This window comes from Onychostruthus taczanowskii, unplaced genomic scaffold (assembly GCF_017590055.1).
Source record: "Onychostruthus taczanowskii isolate IOZ18803 unplaced genomic scaffold, ASM1759005v1 scaffold33, whole genome shotgun sequence".
Lineage (NCBI taxonomy): Eukaryota > Metazoa > Chordata > Aves > Passeriformes > Passeridae > Onychostruthus > Onychostruthus taczanowskii.
The window spans coordinates 6,977,170-6,995,735 of record NW_024500683.1 but is presented as its reverse complement, the minus strand read 5'-3'; the positions used below and the strand labels follow the sequence as shown (position 1 = coordinate 6,995,735).

The 18,566-nt window shown below is 36.5% G+C and overlaps 1 protein-coding gene across 1 annotated transcript in view; it reads left to right on the top strand.

Annotated features, from left to right (window-relative positions):
* PRIM2 (DNA primase subunit 2) overlaps positions 1-12,407 on the top strand; it is an 89,858-nt gene extending 77,451 nt beyond the window's left edge. The window contains exons 11-13 of the mRNA XM_041410633.1: positions 445-527; positions 7,010-7,078; positions 11,844-12,407. Of these exons, the coding sequence (XP_041266567.1) occupies positions 445-527; positions 7,010-7,078; positions 11,844-12,071 (380 nt within the window). The 3' untranslated portion in view covers positions 12,072-12,407. The remainder of the gene's footprint in view (positions 1-444; positions 528-7,009; positions 7,079-11,843) is intronic.
* Positions 12,408-18,566: the final 6,159 nt, after the last annotated feature.

The window sequence follows — 18,566 nt, the reverse complement described above, 5'->3', positions numbered from 1 at the left end:
AGGACAAAAAAAATCCACTTAGGTGGTGGAACTTTGAGTTATTACAAGGTGGTATTTTTACAAGGGACTATGCTTCTAAAGACAAGTTGACACTCATTACTTTTATTTTCTTGGGTTTTTTCCACAGCTATTAAATGTACCAACACTGTCATTATTAGTAAGGAACTAACTTAAACTCTTTTCCTGTCAGTGAATGAGAATTGTGGCCTCTTTATGGTGGGATATTTTATGTGACTCTTGAGCCTGTGGTGCCCTGATAACTCTGCAGTAAAGTAATTATTTAAAGAGAAAAAAAAAAGGCAATTGTACACATGGGTAATTAACTTTCCTATTAATAAGCTGTTAGACAATTAGGAACAGCTTAGCTGGTCTCTTGAGTGCCTTACTGCACTAACTCCTGAGTAAACAGCCTTGTTTGTGAGCTTGCTTATTTTTTACTGCCAGGGTGCCCATTCCGCCACAGTGATCCCGAGCTACTGAAGCAAAAGCTGCAGTCATACAAGATCCCTCCCAGTGGAATAGCTCAGGTAAGGCATATTTTGCTTGACACTTTCATTAATAAGGTACTGCTTTTCAATTTTACTTTCTATTTGTGTAGGAATGCCATATGCAATTTGTCACTATGTATTGTGAAATATTTCTTCTTATAAAGGTTTTATACCAGAATTTTGGCTTTCTGGCTGCAATGCTCCCACTGATGTGATGATTCTTGTCACCACCTTTCATTGTTTAATATTGTGAGGAGGTTTATTCCAATAGTGGATACAATCCAGAAATTTTTATGCTTTGTTTTACTGTACTGTGATTAGAAAAGAAGTTTAAATGAATCTGGCAGTGTTTTAGAGAATTTATTTTTATTCTTGTAATGACTTGTGGATGACTACTGTGTAGTCATTACACAAATGTAATTATTTTCTATAATAAACTTCTAAAACCCATACATTCCTCATTATCTGTTGTGCTAACTTCCTCTGAACATCAAAAGCACATAAAACACCTAATGAAATAAAGCAGAAATTTTTATCAGCTTTTAAAAAATGTAAACTTATATTGAAAATCTATCTTATATAGCAAAAACAATGTGGGGATTGGAACTTTGAGATGTGTGCTGAAGAACTGTGTCTCCCACCGCATTCTCTAGCAAGAGCTTAAGGCAGTAAGAGGTTGTCATCGTTTTCACTGAAAGAAGAGGTGACATTTAAGCTGAGACCAAACAGTTCTGTGTATTAACTGGCTGGAACCTGCTTTAGGTCCTAGGAAAAACCTGCTTTAAGTTCTTGTCTTTAGTTCATGTGGAATGTCACCATTGTTTGTTAGGCATCAACAGACTTGTACCAAATGGAAAAGAATGCAAAAGTTCCACTTAAAGCAGTCTCCCTTGGAAGGATTAATTAAGATACAAATCAAATAGTTTTAGAGTTTGCTGTTCACTATAGGAGTGTTTTTTCCTTTTACATTTTTTCCCTGTTTTCTTCTGGTTCATATCAATAATCATCTATATATCTGACAGACCCTAGAGATACTTTCCTTTGGCTTTTTTCCTTTATCTATATCAAGAATTGATGCTGGTCTAGGATTTTTTATCCTGCTAATCATTGGAAAGATTGGTGGGGATTTACTGGCTTAGAGGCCTCGCTGTATAAGTGGGTAGGACTTAGTAGAGGTTATTTCTTCAGTGAATTTGCACAGTAAGACTGTGTTTTCATATTTAATGTGAATTGTGGTTTTATTTTTGTTTGTGCATGATGTGTTTAGGGGTTTTTGTTTGGTTTTTTTTTTTTTTTTTTTTTTGCAAAGTAGAATTTGGATTCACTAGCAGTCTTATATTTTTTTATCAAAAGTATCTAAGAAAAACTGTCTCCATCAACATCTTTTTTGCCCAGAAATTGATGTTGTCCTGTTCGTGACTTTTGTGGTATTTAAGTGCAATTAAGGTAAAGGGCTCTTCAGTGTCCACTCCTAGTGTTAAACAAAAAACCCCACACTCTCCATGCAAAATCTAATGAAAATAACATAAAATAATGTAAAATAAAATGTTGGCTGTGCCTGCCTTCTGAGAAATTAAGCTTTTACATCAGACAGTCTTTGAGATATCCAGTGGGAGAAGAGGAAGAGAAATAGTTGCCGTCAGTCTCCAAGTTGTCGTTATTTCTGCCCCTCCTTTTTGCTCTGTTTTCATGGTCCAGTAATGTTTGTGTGACTAAGAAGAGTTCAGGATCCTTCAGTCCAGACAGGGCTTTTAGGACTCTTCTCTGATGTTGATGGTGGTTCCTGAGTATCAGAAATGTTTTTTTCCTTTAGTTCTGTGAATAGATATTAGGGGTGGATGTTTTACCAATCATGCAGTTGTCTCATGTAACTAGACTGGCATTCATTCAAGCCATTCCCTTTGACTCTTAGACTTCCTGTTAACTCCAGGTCCAACAAGAGCTCCCTTACAAAATGGTAGATACCTGTTTTTAATGAATGGTTTGGAGCTTGACCTTTTAGCTATGTATTTCAATAAAAAGCATGTTTTTTCCAGGGCTCAGGTCCTCTTATGCTTGTTCCTTGCTCTGTTCCAAAATTCTGGGAATGACTCATAATTTTGCAAACATCTATTTTGAATTTAGCTATGCACTGATTAATTGGTCCCCCGCTGGGATTTTAATCTTTTGGTTAGAGTACTCATGTCTTCCCTTCAAACCCACAAGCAAAGCCCTTCCTTGACTTTGAAGCTTGTTCCTCGTGGCTGTTATGTGAGCCACAGTGGGGGTTAGTGACTAGCCCTAGTGGCTGTGGTTTTACCCAAGGTGCTCAGTTTTCCAGTGTTGTTCTCAGCCTTCTGTTTCTGGGGCTGTACATACTCTTGACATGCATTCTTTCTTTTAAGGTTCATAAAGTTTCTGAGTTTTTCCAATTCAGATAAAGCATTTGATTGCTGTGTGGTAGGAACAAACCCCATCCTAAAGGTCTTTTTCACAAGAGTGGGTATGAAAAGGGAATGATGTGATGATGGTAAAGAGCAAATACTGCCAGACCTCATGTGACTTCAGTAGTCAGTCTGAGCATTAGACTGCTTTCATTGCATTCATTTGTAGTGCTGTCAGTAATGAAAACAGGGATCAAAGTATTTGAATATATGAATCTGCTTGCTATGAAGTATTTGGATCCAACCTGTTGTTCCAGTCTAGGTTTTCTGAGGCTGTATCTTGTCTAGGATTGTACCTGCTGAAGTAATCATCTCAAAGTAATGCAGCAGACGATACAGGTATTGCCTAGTTATCAAAGTGCTTGAGGCAGAGAGTTATCCCTGATTATCCCTGAATTATTTAACTTGTATTAATTTCACATTTTCCTTAGGTTAGTGTACATTCGTGATAGTAGGTTTTTGGGTTTTTTTAAAATGCTTATTGGAGAAAGAAGCATTAGGTGAGGATCTGATGTGTGGATGTGTAAGTGCATAGCATTTGAATTTATAGTGTCTAATTTTTCATTTCTCTCTCTGGTATACTACTAATTAGGTAAAAATCCTAATGAAATCAGCTAATCAATTTGAATAATATAAAGATGAAATAATACGTTAAGATATGTTTTTATGTATGAGACATTGAACAAGTGCATGTAGTGACAGGACAAGGAGAAATTACTTCAGATTGAAAGAGTGGGAGGTTTAGATTAGATATAAGGAAGAAATTTTTTACTGTGAGGATGATGAGTCACTGAACAGGTTGTCCAGAGAATTTGTGGATGTCCCATCCCAGGAAGTGTTCAAGACCAGGCTGGATGGGACATTGAGCAGTCTGGCCTAGTGAAAGGTGTCTCCATCCATGGCAGGTGGGTCTGAACTAGATGATCTTTAAGGTCCCTTCCAACTCAGACCATTTTATGATTCTGTGAATACGTCTGTTGTGATGCTGTACTAAATGCACTGTAATGTGTTGCCTGCATCTTACATACAGAGAAACTACAGGCTTTGAATTAGTTTGTTCAAAATATCTATTATTTGTTTCAGAAAGTTTTGTTGCAGAAATTACCTTCTTCCCAAATCATGTCAATAACAATAGCAAAAGCAAAAAGTAGTAAAAATTTCTGGTTCTGCTAACAGGAGAAACAGAGAGTCTAGACTAGTTCTTTTTGCTTTCCTACTAGGAGTAAAAGCATTTTAGGGAAAAATACTTATGTTGGTGAACAGCAGATAACTTCTAAAGAAGGCTTGTTCTTTCTAGTAGAATTTTTCTCTTAATTTTTTTTCCTATAACTGGGTTAAATTAAAGGTTTTGATTAAGTCACTCACTGAACTTTGTGTATTCTTCAACAGATTTAGTTGGAAATTCTTCACAGAGATGGAAATAAATAAAGCAGTCTGTGCCTAGGCCTCTGATACAGGATATATGTTTCTATGAATGAAAAAAATCCCATCAAAATGCCAAACAAAAAACTGCCAAACCTGCACAAAAAACCCACCACAAATGGAAAAAAATGTAACACTCTCCCTATTGTTATAATATTTTAAAAGTTTTAGGTTATTGCTGTCTGTAAAAATCTTTTCCTGTGCAGCTAAAGAAAGTTTCCAGGAAAAGTTGGAAATTAATCACACATGACTGAGTCTATAGTAGAAAGATTTTCATTATAAGTTAATTCTGCAACGTAAAAAACCCCAAACCCAAACTCACTTTGAGTAAGTTGAAAGTAACAGTGGATAATTATAGAGCCCCAACTGTCCTGCTATGCAGCATCTTTACTTAGAGTGCTGAGGATCTATAAAAGCAGGTGGCTGCATGCATCTGCCAAACATCATCTCAGCCTCATTAGCATTCAGTAGAGCAACATCAGAAAAGCAAGTTGCAGATGGCAGTAAAGAAAAAGACACACAAGGACTCACAGGAAAAGTCCTTGAGTGTGTACCTTTACTTACAAAATAAAGCAATGCAGTGTAAATGGCTTAATGAACGTAGAGGCAAAAGATTGCTGCTGTGAATGAAGCTTTGAGTGGAGGTCTGTTTCTGGGAAATACTAGGGAAAAACAGCTGCAAGCTTGCTTTCTTTATGGACAGAAATGTAGTAGAAAAGATAATATTTATTAGGGATGGTAAATCTGTTTTATTTTAAAAGAGGATTGTTAGTTTGTCACACAGAGAGGACTCCCTTCTAGCTGGGCTTCATTCTATTGCACTGTTTAACCTTTTTTGTTTCCTCTTAGCAACTTCTTCCCTGATAAAGCAAGTTAATCTCTAAAGTTGTTCTTTTCAGATATGTTAAATATGCCCTATTCCCCCTCCCTTTCATATATGCAGAAGGGGAACCTGGTCCTTCATGATGTGGCCAGTTGAAACTTCCATATATCTAATTTTTTAAATCTCTTAGGGTTTATACTAAAAATTAGTGCATACCTGAGCTTGTTTGCTCAATTAAGGTTCTGAGATTTAAAATGTATTTACACCTAAATTTAGAAAACTTTTTATTTGTATCATTTTATTACATGTAATCTTGATTAAATAAAGAAGAATTCTGAGAAAATCTTAAGTGTTTATGAACTAGATTGAATGAGCTGACTTACTTCAACTGGGAAATTCGGGTTAGACAGGTCTGAATGCTACAGAATGTAGTGAATAGACAAATAGGTCTTCTAACAATTACTCCATATTAGGTGAAGAATACTTTTTAAGAAAGTATGTACATATAACATGGTTAGCATTTTCTTTAAAATAGGTGGCTCTTTTGTATGGCATAGATTATTTGTAAGGAACAAATAAGCAAATGTAAGGCAATATGAAATGGAATTGTTAAGAATAGATGAGGTTTTTCAATCCTTAACTACTGATTTTTCCAGTCAGTTTCAAGGAGAGAGGAAAAAAAAATTGAACTGTATGTATGTACACAGATAGTGGCAGATTTCAGACTTCATTGCCTGGCTGGCTTTGGCCTTTGTGTTTTACGGAAGGTTTAACAGGAGGTGGCAAGAGGGATAGAAATGTAATCAGTTGGGCTATTACAGAGAAATAATGGGGCTAAGTACTTTCCTGGCAGTGTGTTGCTGTTTTTATCCATTCAGCAAATGTAATTTATTTATATATCTGTCAATAAATACAAGGCAGCATCCGATAATGAGTACAGCAGGGATTTAAGCTGTATATTGCTGTGTTTGACACAAAGGTCATCCTTGGGAAATGGCTTGAAATTAACATTTCTTGAAAACTATTTTTCCTTCCACTGAGGCTATCTCTTAATTCCAGCAATTTTCTCTGTTTGATAAGCAGAGAGAACATACATTTTGATTCTATAAAGGAGGGAGGAGGTAATGAAACTTTAAAATATTTCAACCAGCATTGCATTGTAGTGATAAGAATGGGACTTCATGCAGCACAGAAGAGATTACCTGAAGCAGAATTGGAAAGCAAATTGTATTTACAAAAGATGGCATGATTTTCCTAATACGTGTTCAAAACAGCCTATTCACTCACATATTCTGCTGAGCTTGACTAGAAATAGCTTCATTTCTAAAAGGACAAATCTGATTGAAGGTAAAAGCATTCCCCTCTCACAGATACTTGTCTAAAGGATTTGCATTAAATTTTCTTGATGGGAGCACAGTAGTATTTTGCTGTGCATCTGCATGAACTGGTAATGTGGAAAATAAAAATACAAATCATGTCCTTGATTGCTTCATGCTTCAACCACTTGAATTGCTAGATTTATGTCTGCAATTATAGAAGAGATGTTGCAATATGATAGTTTGACAATAACTGTCACAATGATATTACCAAAATATAGATTCAACTTATGCTTGAAGTTAAGAGTTCTGAAATTACATTTTAAGGGTCGGGCGTACCTTCCTGTGGTTTTTATCTTGTTTTTAATGTTGCCAGGGCTTTTCAAAATGTTGTCAGTTATTTGTAGGATTCACAGGTATCATGTGCTGCAAGTCCAGGAGCTGTTGTACAGGGCTGTCCTGGAACACCTTGTTGTAAGTGTCAGTAAGTTGAATGTGTTCTGCTTGTGAGTGTCTCGTTGCTCTCCCTCCGTGCAGGTGCTGGAGCTGGTGAAGGGCATGCATTACCAGCTGGCCTGTCAGAAGTACTTCGAGCTGACACATGATGTGAGTAGCTACTACTCTTTGTTCTCACCCACTTTGTCTTGAGGAAGGCCTTGGAAATCATGAATGAAGCCCAGAGACTGTTTTCAGTTTGCCCATCCATCATTAGCCTTGTTAGTTATCTTTTCAGTAATTTCAAATATTCCTTTGTAATTTTCTGCATTTATGTTATTGATACCCTCAGTATTACAAGATGTTGTAAAATATCACGCTGTCTTCCCAGAAAGGTCAATATTGTTGAATGTTATCTATTTCAAGTCATTTAGCTTTTTCAATATCCTGCTTTTAATCAAATTTGTAGGCTTTAATACACTGATGAAGTTTGATGTGTTTAGATAAAACACGTAAAAACCTTTAAAAAATAAAGGGAAAGTATCTAAAACCTTTTAATTTAATCTTCCAGCATTTTCATGGTACCTTTTGTTAATTTTTATTTGGTATTTTTTCACATTTATAGTCTTGTGTGATTATTTTTTTAAATCGAGATGAGCGTTCTCAAAGCTTTCCCATTTGCTTAATTGTAAACAAAGTTATCTTAAAATTTTCTCAAATTTTAAGACAATAAATGGTCACACTCCAACTCCTGTATGATTTCTTGATTCAAAGAAGCAGTTTTTGCACTGGTTCAAGATTTCTTGTCATCAAAAAAAAGAAAACCCAGTGAAGCACAGCTCTTCTTATAGCTTTGTTCTCTTCACAAACCAAACAATGGAAGCATCCCTTTCAAACAGCAGACTGTGGAACAGCCTTACTGAGGATATGGATGAGGATTAGATGACCCACCCAGAGGCATTTACCACTGACTTTTTGTTCGTACTGGTTTTCACAATTGATTTAAGTGGAACTGTTCATCTTCACATATTTCCAGCAGTCATATGCATGAATGTATAGCAAAGGTGTACCCTGAGCCTGTGTCCAGTGTTGCTTTGGCAGCTGTATTTTGAAAGAACACTTTGTCTTATGGTCTTAGAAAATGTGAGAAAAAGTCTACTAATCTGGAAGGAAATTCAAAATAATATACAATTTTAAATTTAGGTGACACTTATGTCAGTAGAAATAATATTTTCTCAAGATGACTGTAGACCCCAAGGTCAACATTCATCAAAAGATAAATCAGTACTATGCATTTTAGGAAAGCTGTCTTTCCATTCTTCTATAGGAAATTCCAGAAAAGCATTATTTTTTATCAATTTTATTGTATGATGAACGTCTTTGCTGCTTGCACTCGCATAAATATCTCTGCTTGCACTCACAATCGTCTTTCTGCTTTGCTCTTGATATTATTTCAGTGAGAGAAAGCAAAATACACAGACCCTGTAGTTTGAATGGCACATGCTTATGATGGCAATTTTTTTACAGAATTTAGCTGCTCAACTTGTTACTAGCCTCCTTGGACTGATTTTTCTGTTCTACAACTATATGCTTTATTATTTTAATTTTTTTTCCTATAGGAGGTAAAAGATATGTCTCTGAAGCTTTTATGTGACCTTTACTTGCAATCAAACCTTTGCTTTCCTGTATATCACTAGCAGAGTATTTGATTGAAGGAAATTTCAGAAGAATCAATTAGCATAACTTTGATTGTTTCTTTGAGCAGGGGAACAATCTTAAGTAAAATTTTCATGGAAGTAATGGATTTGCTCACATGGAGAATTCTAAATTATGTAAAAATTTTACCAAGAAATTGTTTGTTTTGTATTGGGAAGAGCTGTTGGTGTTGCATTCAATTCTTAAAAGTTATGGTGTATATGTGGGCAAGATTGGCTATGAATGACTTTGTAACAGAGACTTGTTAAAGATTTTGTTTCTCTAAGTTCACAGGGTCAGCTTCAGTAGTCTAGTGCTTGGCACCAAGACTGTGCTGATGCATGCGGCTGGATTAGAGTGTCTCATTCTTGTTGAGATACATTTTTGGGGGGTAGTGGTGGGGGCTGTGTCCTTGCACTTCAGTGCTGTGTTCAAATAGTGTGGGCTATCAAAAAGCTGATGCTCTCTTACCTGGGCTTATGAACATTAGTGCTACACCTCTCCTGAACTTTGGTTGCACTTTTTTACAACCAAGAACAAAAGCAGACATCATTTTTGTGGCCCAATGCATGGACCTGGCAGGAGCTAAGATACATGTAGGCAATTTGTTAACTCTTTAGTAAGTGTGCAAAAGGAAAGCTGTAGTACCATGATTGCTCCACATGCATTTTCTCTAATATCAGCTGTCATTTTGAAAGTTCTTGGTTAAAGTCCAAGGATGTTACAGCTTCAAAACGATTATTTCAGGATTTTCAAAACAGTATTTGCTGTAGCAGAATATTAAACTGGAGTTTGTATGAGAGCCAGTATGTGCAAAATATGCTGAATCCAAAAAAAGTCTTGTGTCAGTATCACCTACTCAGATGGATTATACAGTTGTGTCTGAAGTGCCGGTCTGAAAGCTGTTTCTGTTCGAGAAATCTACTTTCTCTGTTTCTTGTAGTAAGTCTCAGCTAACTTACAGCAAAGTTAATGATGAGGCTTTTAAAATTATTGTGATTTGTTCTATATTACTTAAAAACATTGTAAAACTTGCATAAAGTTGTGTGAGCATTTTAATGTAAAAAAATACTTCCATTTTTTTGTTCAAATTTCTTGTGAATTTCCAGCCAGAGTAGAATATTTTTATTAAAAGGAATGCTTGCTGAACCCTGTTGAAAATTACAGAGAACAGAATTCTTTCTATATCACTATATCACAAATGAAGATAATGAAAAAATCTTCCCCCTTCTCTTTTAAGGCTCTCACAAAAATTTGATGGTTTTCATGGGTGGAATTCTTCTAATTAAGAGTTGTCTAAGCTTCATCTGATAGATTTTTATTTAACTGGCATTCGAGTTTGAAAAGGAAAAAATGGTACATGGAATCATACAACAATTTCAACTAACAACCCATAAATAACTTTTAAAAACCCACAAATTAAAGTTCACAAATACCATCAGTCACCTTTGAAAACATGGTTGTAGGCTCCTTTCATACAATGAGCTGCTTCTACAGCTTTTTTCAGACTGTTGGGGAGGGAAGACTTTAGAATAAGATTAAGAGATACAAAGTGACTCTTAAATTGGTCTGAAGAGAACTGAGATTTTAAGGTTAAAATAACCAGAGCTCATTAAGAGCTTCTAAAAGGAAAGCCAGGTTTTCACTGTATCACTTCTTTTTAAGCTTTTTTCATGTAAAGAAGAAATTTAGTTCCCATGTAATGAAAATTGGAGCATGGATGAAAGCTGGCTGGATGAAACTCATCCAGATAAGACCAAAATCAAATTCAGTGATGACTTTGGGTTGTTATGACTTTGAATACCAAATTAGAGTGCTAGGACTGTTACTTTTTTAAGATTTTTCAAGCAAGGTCACTGACTACAGTTGCTAATTCATGTCTGAATTAGATTTTGTTATCCATGTCACCATTTTCTAATGGAGCTAAGCTAGGCAGTGGTAATGCATTTAATCAGGGTTCCATTTAGAGCACACACTGATCCTCTGCTTTATGATTATTCACAAGCAGCTGAAATTTGAATTGATGGGGTTTGGCATATTAAATTAGCCACAGTATGTCCTCAGGAGACTCAGTGTGTGCGCAGAGTTGCTTATTATGCCTGAATTGGCCACTCCCTTCTGGGAACAAAGGAATATAGTGGGAGCAGAAATTAACAGGTATGTGACTCTTAGTCTTCCATGGTGTGTTGTACCCCATGTTTGGTAAGTCTTCCAATGTATTTTAAGAGCAGTGTTTTTTTTAAAACATTCCCAGAATTCACATGAACTGACAGGCAGATGAAAGGTGCAGGTTGCCTTGAATAGGCGGTGAAAGCACTTTTTACAGTAAGCATTTCCAACTTCTGAGCCTCCCAAAAGAAATACAAAAGTTGTAACTCTGGTTCTTGGTCATTACATCAGAATAGCTTCCTTTTAAAGCTGAAACCTTTCTTGATTTGAAATATTTGAAGAGCATTAATTGAATGTTCATTTTTCAAATAATTCCAGAGTTGAAAGAATGCATCTGCTGAAGTAAAAACTAGTAATACAAATCTGCTGCTAGTTTTCTGTATTTTTTGCACTGAAGACTAAATGTTCTGTGGTACTGGGTGTGCATCTAGAGTCAGGGTGCTGATGGTGGCACTGATGGAGCAAGGATAAGCTTGATCTCTGGGCTTCTGTCTTAGCTCACTCCCTTGTAAATATTGCATTTGTGCCTTCCTGGGAAAACAGGGAAAGACATGAAGTTCCCCTTTTCCATTTACAGTTTCACACTGATACGTAAGATCTAGATTTATACAGTGCAGTCACTACAACTTCTAGCAGTATTTTTCACTTTTATTTGCACTCTAGACCTCTCTCACTCCCTTTTTTGGATGGTGAAAGTCCATTTTAAGATGTAGGTTCAATGCAGATGATTAAGATTCAATTAAGATGTAGGTTCATCTCTAAAGAGTTGCCATTTTACTTATGTGTTTTAGATGCTTTGGGGTGTTATTTTTCTTTACTGTAGTAAAGACAGTGTGAAATAATGTTTGAATATGCCAAAGTTATTTTATTTCTGCAATGAAGGAAGAAAATTTCTGATGAAACAAGATTTGCATTATGCTAACATTTACTGAAACATTATTTACAAACTGATGCCTTTTTCTTCAATGAAATTGGAACTTACTAAATTGTTAATTAATCTATTCTTGAATATGAAAAAATGATTTTTAGAAATAAGTGTGATAACTTGGTGTTCCTTTCCCTTTGTGTGCAGGTTGATGACATTGGGTTTTCTTTGAATCATCCTAATCAGTACTTTACAGAGAGTCAGAAGCTGTTAAGTGGTGGTCGAGAACCGAAGAAGGAATTCAATAACTCGGGAAACTTTCAACAAAAAAATAATATTCAGGAAAGCATAAATTCAAGTTCTACTCCCACCTCTTCAAATGCCAAAGCTGATACAGAACTGGAAGGACTGGAAGCATACTTCACTGAAGACTAAGCAGCAGGGTTATTTGTGTTATTTTTTCTTTTATTATTTCCCTTCTCTAGCTGGATTTGTCCCTGTACTGAGGAATATGCACTTCACCACCTGGAAGACAGAAGCATTTAGTGCTTTGAGAAGGCTGAAAAAACAAAATATTGAAGCTGTAATTGCATCCAGTATTTATTCTTACTGCTTTAGGAAGCTGTTTTATAGGGTGTGTTTAAGGATGGGAAATGAAACATTCTTCACAATTATTAGGTAATTTTTGTCTGACTTACCTTTTTTTGTTTGCTTCAATAAGTTCAAATTTTTTTTCCTCTTTTGTGATCACTTTTCTATGTATCATCTTAATAAAAAAAATTGCAAAGCAAAGGTTTTTGTATTTTCTTTTTAGCTATATTGGGATGGTGATTAAGTAGGAGTTCTTATGATGATCAAAATTACCCTCTGGAGGAGTCTGTCTGTCTCTTCTGTATGAGGAGCTGAGGGAAATCAGCTTCCTAATTTGTACCTTGGCACTAAATTTAGAGAGCTGATTTTGATACTTGGAAGAGAACATAATCAGAGTTTAGACACCTGTATGTAAGAAAGTAATAGAAAAAAGATACTCTGCTAACTGACTCATTATGAAACTAAAAGCTTATTAGCATGTATTTCTGTGCAGCAGTCATGCTGATGTAGGAAGGTTTTCTTTCCATCCAACCTCTAATCTCAAATGTACCCCAGTTCAGTTTGGAGTTGGATGTTTCAAAAGGAATGCTGGCCCAAAGCTGCTGAAGTGCGAGCACGCAAGACAATAAAAGTCTCTGACTTCAAAGCCTTTCAGGATCTATTGATGAAGAGGATGTCACTGTTGGGTGTTCGGCAGAAGGAAGCTGAGGAGCTCCCAAGCTGAGGGAAGCTTTAAGTGCTCTGCTGAGGTGAGGAGTGGCAAGGGGAAAGGAGGGAGCTGCCACCACCGTCACAGCACCCAGCGCAGGAGCTGATCCACGCGACCGCACTCCTGATGCTGAGCGCGCTGCGTTCCTCTCTGCGTGTTTTGGGAGCTTTACTTCAGACTAGTTTTTGTCTTACACTGTGGCTGGAGTGGTCAGTAGCAGGTACAGGAATGTGCAGGATGTGCCTTTTGTGTGAGTTTCTTCCAGAAGGGACCCAGTTTGTATGCGTACAGACTGGTTGGCAGCGTGAGCCAAAGCAGAGCAAATGGAGGTGACTTGAGAGATTGCCTTGAAAATGGTGAACATTTCAGAGAGTCTTAAGTCCATGTAATTTATCCTGGTTTTGGCTGGGATAGAGTCTATTTTCTTCCTGTAGCTGTTACTATGCTGTGTTTTGGGCTCAGAATGAGAATAAGGTTGATGACACACAGATGTTTTAGATGTTGCTGAGCAGGGTCTGCTCCAAATCAAGGACTTACCAGTGTTCCATGCTCTGCCAGGGAGCAGCTGCACAAGAAACTGGGAGGAAGCACAGTTAGGACAGCTGACCCAGACTGGCCAAAGGGATATTCTGTACTGCAGAATGTCATGGTCAGTGTGTAAACTGAGGGGAGTTACTGAGAGTCACCGATTACCAGTCAGTGTGTGATGAGCAGTTGTATTGTGCATCACTTCTTTCTTATAGGTTCTCTTCCTCTCTGTCCTTGTCGTTACAATTATTAGAGTAATATTTTTAAAAATTTTTGTTTCAGTTGTTAAACAGTTCTTATCTGAACCATGAGGTTTATTTTTTTAATTTTTTAATTTTTTTTTTATTTTTTTTTCTTTGATTCTCACCCCTTCCCCTCATCCCTCCCCAGGAGTCTGTGGTGTGTGTGAGCTTTCAGGTAAGCTTACTGACTGCAAGCAATTAGAGATGCTTGCCTTGTTTTCTCCAAGTACCTATCAGGAAAATCCAGTGAAACCCAGATGGAAAGATGTATTCAAGGTCTCCATATTTAAGTGGTTCTTTTGGGTGTATTTCACATCATGATACCTCAGTTGTTATTTGTTTTTTTTTAAGCATATATAGCATATTCTGAAATCCATATCTATTTTGAGTGCTTTAAAAATCCACAGAAGAATCACTTCTTTTTGCTTGTGTTCATGAGCTACTCTTGGTAATGGTATTATCTCAACATTGAAACTTCTACCTGTGGTATCTAGTTAACAGAAAAAAATAAAGACTTTCACCCTTAACACACTTATTTGCTGAGATTTGTCTAAACTCCTCAAATGCTGAAGGATTTACGGTGTTTGAATTGGACAAAGGTTATGATCACCGGGTATAATTCAATCCCACAAAGAACCTGAAGTGTTTATATAGGTAAATTAATTGAAAAACAAGTATAAAAATGGTTGGGATAATGTCAAGAATGAATTATAGCTGTGAAATATGAGGAATAGATACCTAAATAATAACTTATTAACAGAGGAAGCACTGGAAGACTAGAAGACTGTTGGGGTAGGTGAAAAGTAGATCAATAGCTGCAGACTTGAAAGTGATACCGGTGTGTATCAGTTGGGGGAGAGCAGGACTTGGTGATTAGGCTGCAAAAAAAAGGAAGATGTATGAACTCTAAGTTTCTCTTAGAATAAAAATTTCAACAATGGAGGCATCATGAGAAGCTGTGTTTCTAGCTGAAAGTTTTCAGCCAAGTTGAGGATGTTTTGTCATATAATCATAAACTTTAATTAAGATGGTTCATGAGCATGGGGTAATGAAAAAGAAATCAGTAGAGTGGAAGAAGATGTGGCACAATGTTTATTTTTTCAGAAGAGTATTGCATAGTAATCTGGGGAGTGCAAGCATGTGTGAAAGAAGTGCAGTACTCCTTTCCCAGGTTACTTCTACTTGGTGTGTTTATAAATGAGCCTTGAAAAGTATATTTCTTGCTTTTTTACCATTAATTTAAAAATTGTTATAATTTTGTTTTGTGAAAATTTCAAATTTATTATGCAGTGGAAAAAATGCATTGGAATGTCCTTTTAAAATTAATCACTGATATGCATAGATTTTCTGTCTCCTGCCTCTATGTTTTGGTTTAAGCTCCCTCTTATGAGCTGTGTAAGGCCTTACGTTGAAACCTCAGGATTTTGTAGTTTTGGATTAAAGAATCCGACTTAATTCATTTTTTTTTTTTCATGCATCACCTAGGAAACAAGTCCCTCCACGATAAAAATTCTGAATACCTTCATAGACGATATGAATAAACTCCTCCCTTTGACCTTCTAAAGTTCCCATCAAAAGAAATGATAAATAAAGAAATTAAGTAAATTTTCTTCTAAACAGGGGGGTGTAATTACACTGAGGAAGCCTTATGACTATATTTATGCCTGTTCTAGAGGCAAAGCTTTTCTTTTGATTTCTGAATTGTTTTGGAGCATATGTAAATGGGACTTCAGTCGTGAGGGAAACCCAGACCAACCTCAGTAGCCTTATCAGAAATGAAAATAGTAGAATATTCAGCCTGCTGAACTGCTTCCAACCTGAAGGCCAAAATTATCTGAAGCACAACCATCAAGCTGGAATATCTAAATTGGCTGTCAAGCTAGTTTGATGGGATATTCACTCTTTTTAACTGCAATGTGTGCTCCCAGCATGTATCAAATTAGATGGCAGAGGAGAGCTGCTTGTCTCCTGTAGGTAGCTGGAACCTATTTAAGCCAGTCCGCCTGTGTGACACTTACTTAAGGTGCTTAAATGCTTATCTGGGAGGGAAAAATCGTATCTCTGTGAATGCCATCCAGCTGTATAACTGGTTCTGCTAAGTGCTTTCTCTAAGTGGGTTTTATGTCTGAATAACAACAGCTCTGTAACATGCTTGTCATATTTTTGCAAGAAGTGTTCTTAGCACATGATTATTTCATAACTTGATAACTTCAATATTTATTAAATTGTCTCCTGTGCAGATTTAGAGCACTAAACCCACTTCTCTGCAACAATGCCAGCCACCAGCACTCTCAGTTAACAGTTTAGATTCAGTTTCTCTAGGGGAGTTGATCTTATTTTTCACCAAGTAGCAAACTCTAGAAATACTTTTTTCCTAAATAGAATTTAATGCCGCTTCAAAAATTTCACTTGCTCTCTTCAGCTGTAGTGATTCAGTATTTTGTGGTAATCTTTATAAGAAAGAATTGTTTAAAAAAAGTTTTAATTACATTTAAACTGAAAAAATTGCAGCATTTCTTAATTACAGTCTGTTACTAAAGTTTTTTTTTAATTCAGTGGAGCTTATTGCCAGATGTTTATTCCTAATAAGTTACTTTTTTTACCCTTCATGTTAATAGACCTAAACCTGTCTGAATCTTCTTCAATGAGAGTGACTGCAATAATCATTTTCTCTAACAAAAATCACCTGAGTAATTTCTGTAGCTTGAAACAACAAAATCTTAGAAGAGAGAGTAGTGCTTCTGTATACAATGTTATTGTTCCAGCTGTCCTCTTCATCATAGCTATAGAAAACATTTAATTCCTAAGAGCTGATGTTGTCCATAAATCTGGAAGAATTGTCTAAATTATGGGCACATCAAACTTTAGTAGGGACCACTTTTAACAGCTGTTCAATTGACATTATAAAGAGGTGAATAGATCCCTTTTACTGAGCAGAGTTTATTCTGCAATTGGTATTAACTTATGTCTCAACAGGGCTGAGATTCCTAGTATCAGACTGAGCTGTTCTTCGTGACTGTTTTCATCTGAGGACAGGAATTTGGGTCTGACAGGCAGGTGGGCTGTACTTTGTGCATTGACCAGCTGCTTAGCAAACTCAGATCTCACAATCTGAATTCATGTGAGAGTTCATTCACAAGTTCAATGCTCAGTTTGTAGCTGCTAAGGAGATAAGTAACTTGGTTTGGACTTACTTCAACCAGTAAGTTGAAGGTTGCTGGCATTCCTTTAAAATCCAAATGTCTAAATATTTCAATTAAAATCAAACAAACAACACCAACACATGCTGTTCCTGGATACTTTAGAAGAGTCTTAATTTTTAACAGTTGCTGAATGACTGTTTTGGGAATGAAGAGTTGGCTCTTTCTGTGCTCTAAGTAAATAAATACATTTGGTGTATCTAATGTATCATGGTGTTAATGTCTTCATGGTTCACTGTGGTGAAAGTCTTGCATGCAAATCCTTGAATGTTGCTTAACCTAAATCTACTCCCTGAAAGTGTTTTTTTTTTCTTTAATTTTGTTTGGTTTTTTGGGTGTTTTTTTTTGTTTGTTTGTTTGTTTTTTTTTTTTTTTTTTTTTTTTGGTTTTTTTTTTTTTTTTTTTTTTTTTTTTTTTTTTTTTTTTTTTTTTTTTTTGTTTTTTTTTTTCTTTTTTTTTTTCTTTTTTTCTTGTGTGGATAATTTGTGGTGCTTCACTGAGCAGAATCTACAGCATGAATTAGCTGTATGACCAAGTTGTGGTTGCAGAGGGTAAATTATTAAAGCCATGGGTTGCTTTGCATGTTTGTTCTGCCAGGTGGAAGACTGAACTCTAGTAATTAAAGATATATTTCTGAACTAGTCTCAGTGGGATGTTTGTAAGTGACTGGTAAAATCTTTGCTTCCCAGTGTAAAGAATGCTTCTGTTGGCCATCATTCCTGCTTTGCTCATGATTCAGAACAGTTGTTAGCACTGAAAGGAGTCCAGCGTGGTCCTTGGGGTCACAGGGTGGCTTTGAAATAGAAAAGGAGAGATAAAAGCATCAATGTTTGTTTTCTGCATGGATGGACTGGTAGCACAGTAAGTGGGACATGGGCTGTGGGCTGGAGGTCTTGTGGGTGACATCTGAGGGACTTTATTTAATACTCATGGTGGTTAGAATACAAGTAGCTCAAAAGAATCCCCCAAACTGTATAGATTTTCACTTCTATGAATGCACAGAATCACACTATCAAAAGAATTGTGACATTAAACCTGGCCATGAGCCCAATAGCCCCAAGTGATCATTTCAGGGCATGGTGTTCCACTGTTGCAGGAAAATGCTGCTGTTCCTATTCACTGTTACTAACAGGGAGGTGATTCAGTGCCACAAGCATTTCCCTTTGGTAGGCAGGAGACCTTTTTTGTGTGTGTGGTCTCTGAGCAGGTTTTCAGTTGAAAACACTCCCCAGATGGGGTTTTGTTGTCAGGTTTGCTCTTAGAAATAGCTTTGGTTTAATGGCAAACTTCATTTCGCCATTGTCTCTTTTTGTGTGTTCTGTGTTCAACGAATGGGAAAGAGGGAAAATATGTACCAGGAATGTCTGAATGTTCCTCCATCAGGCTGTGGGAACCTGGAAGTTGCTGAAATGCTAATGAGCCACCTGAGTTGCAGCACTTTGGTCAATAGATGCAGTGTGAAAAATTGCTTTTTGCAAAAGAACACAATTTCCACTGTGTAATCTCCACCACAATATTGAGGTGCTGCATGCTGTGGATTGCTGTTCTGTGACTTTAGAGCACCACAAAAACATGGAATGTGACCAAACCAAGGCATCTTCCCCTGAAGGACAAACCCTGTTGAATTCATTTACTCTGCTGCTGCTACAACCCACTTTTC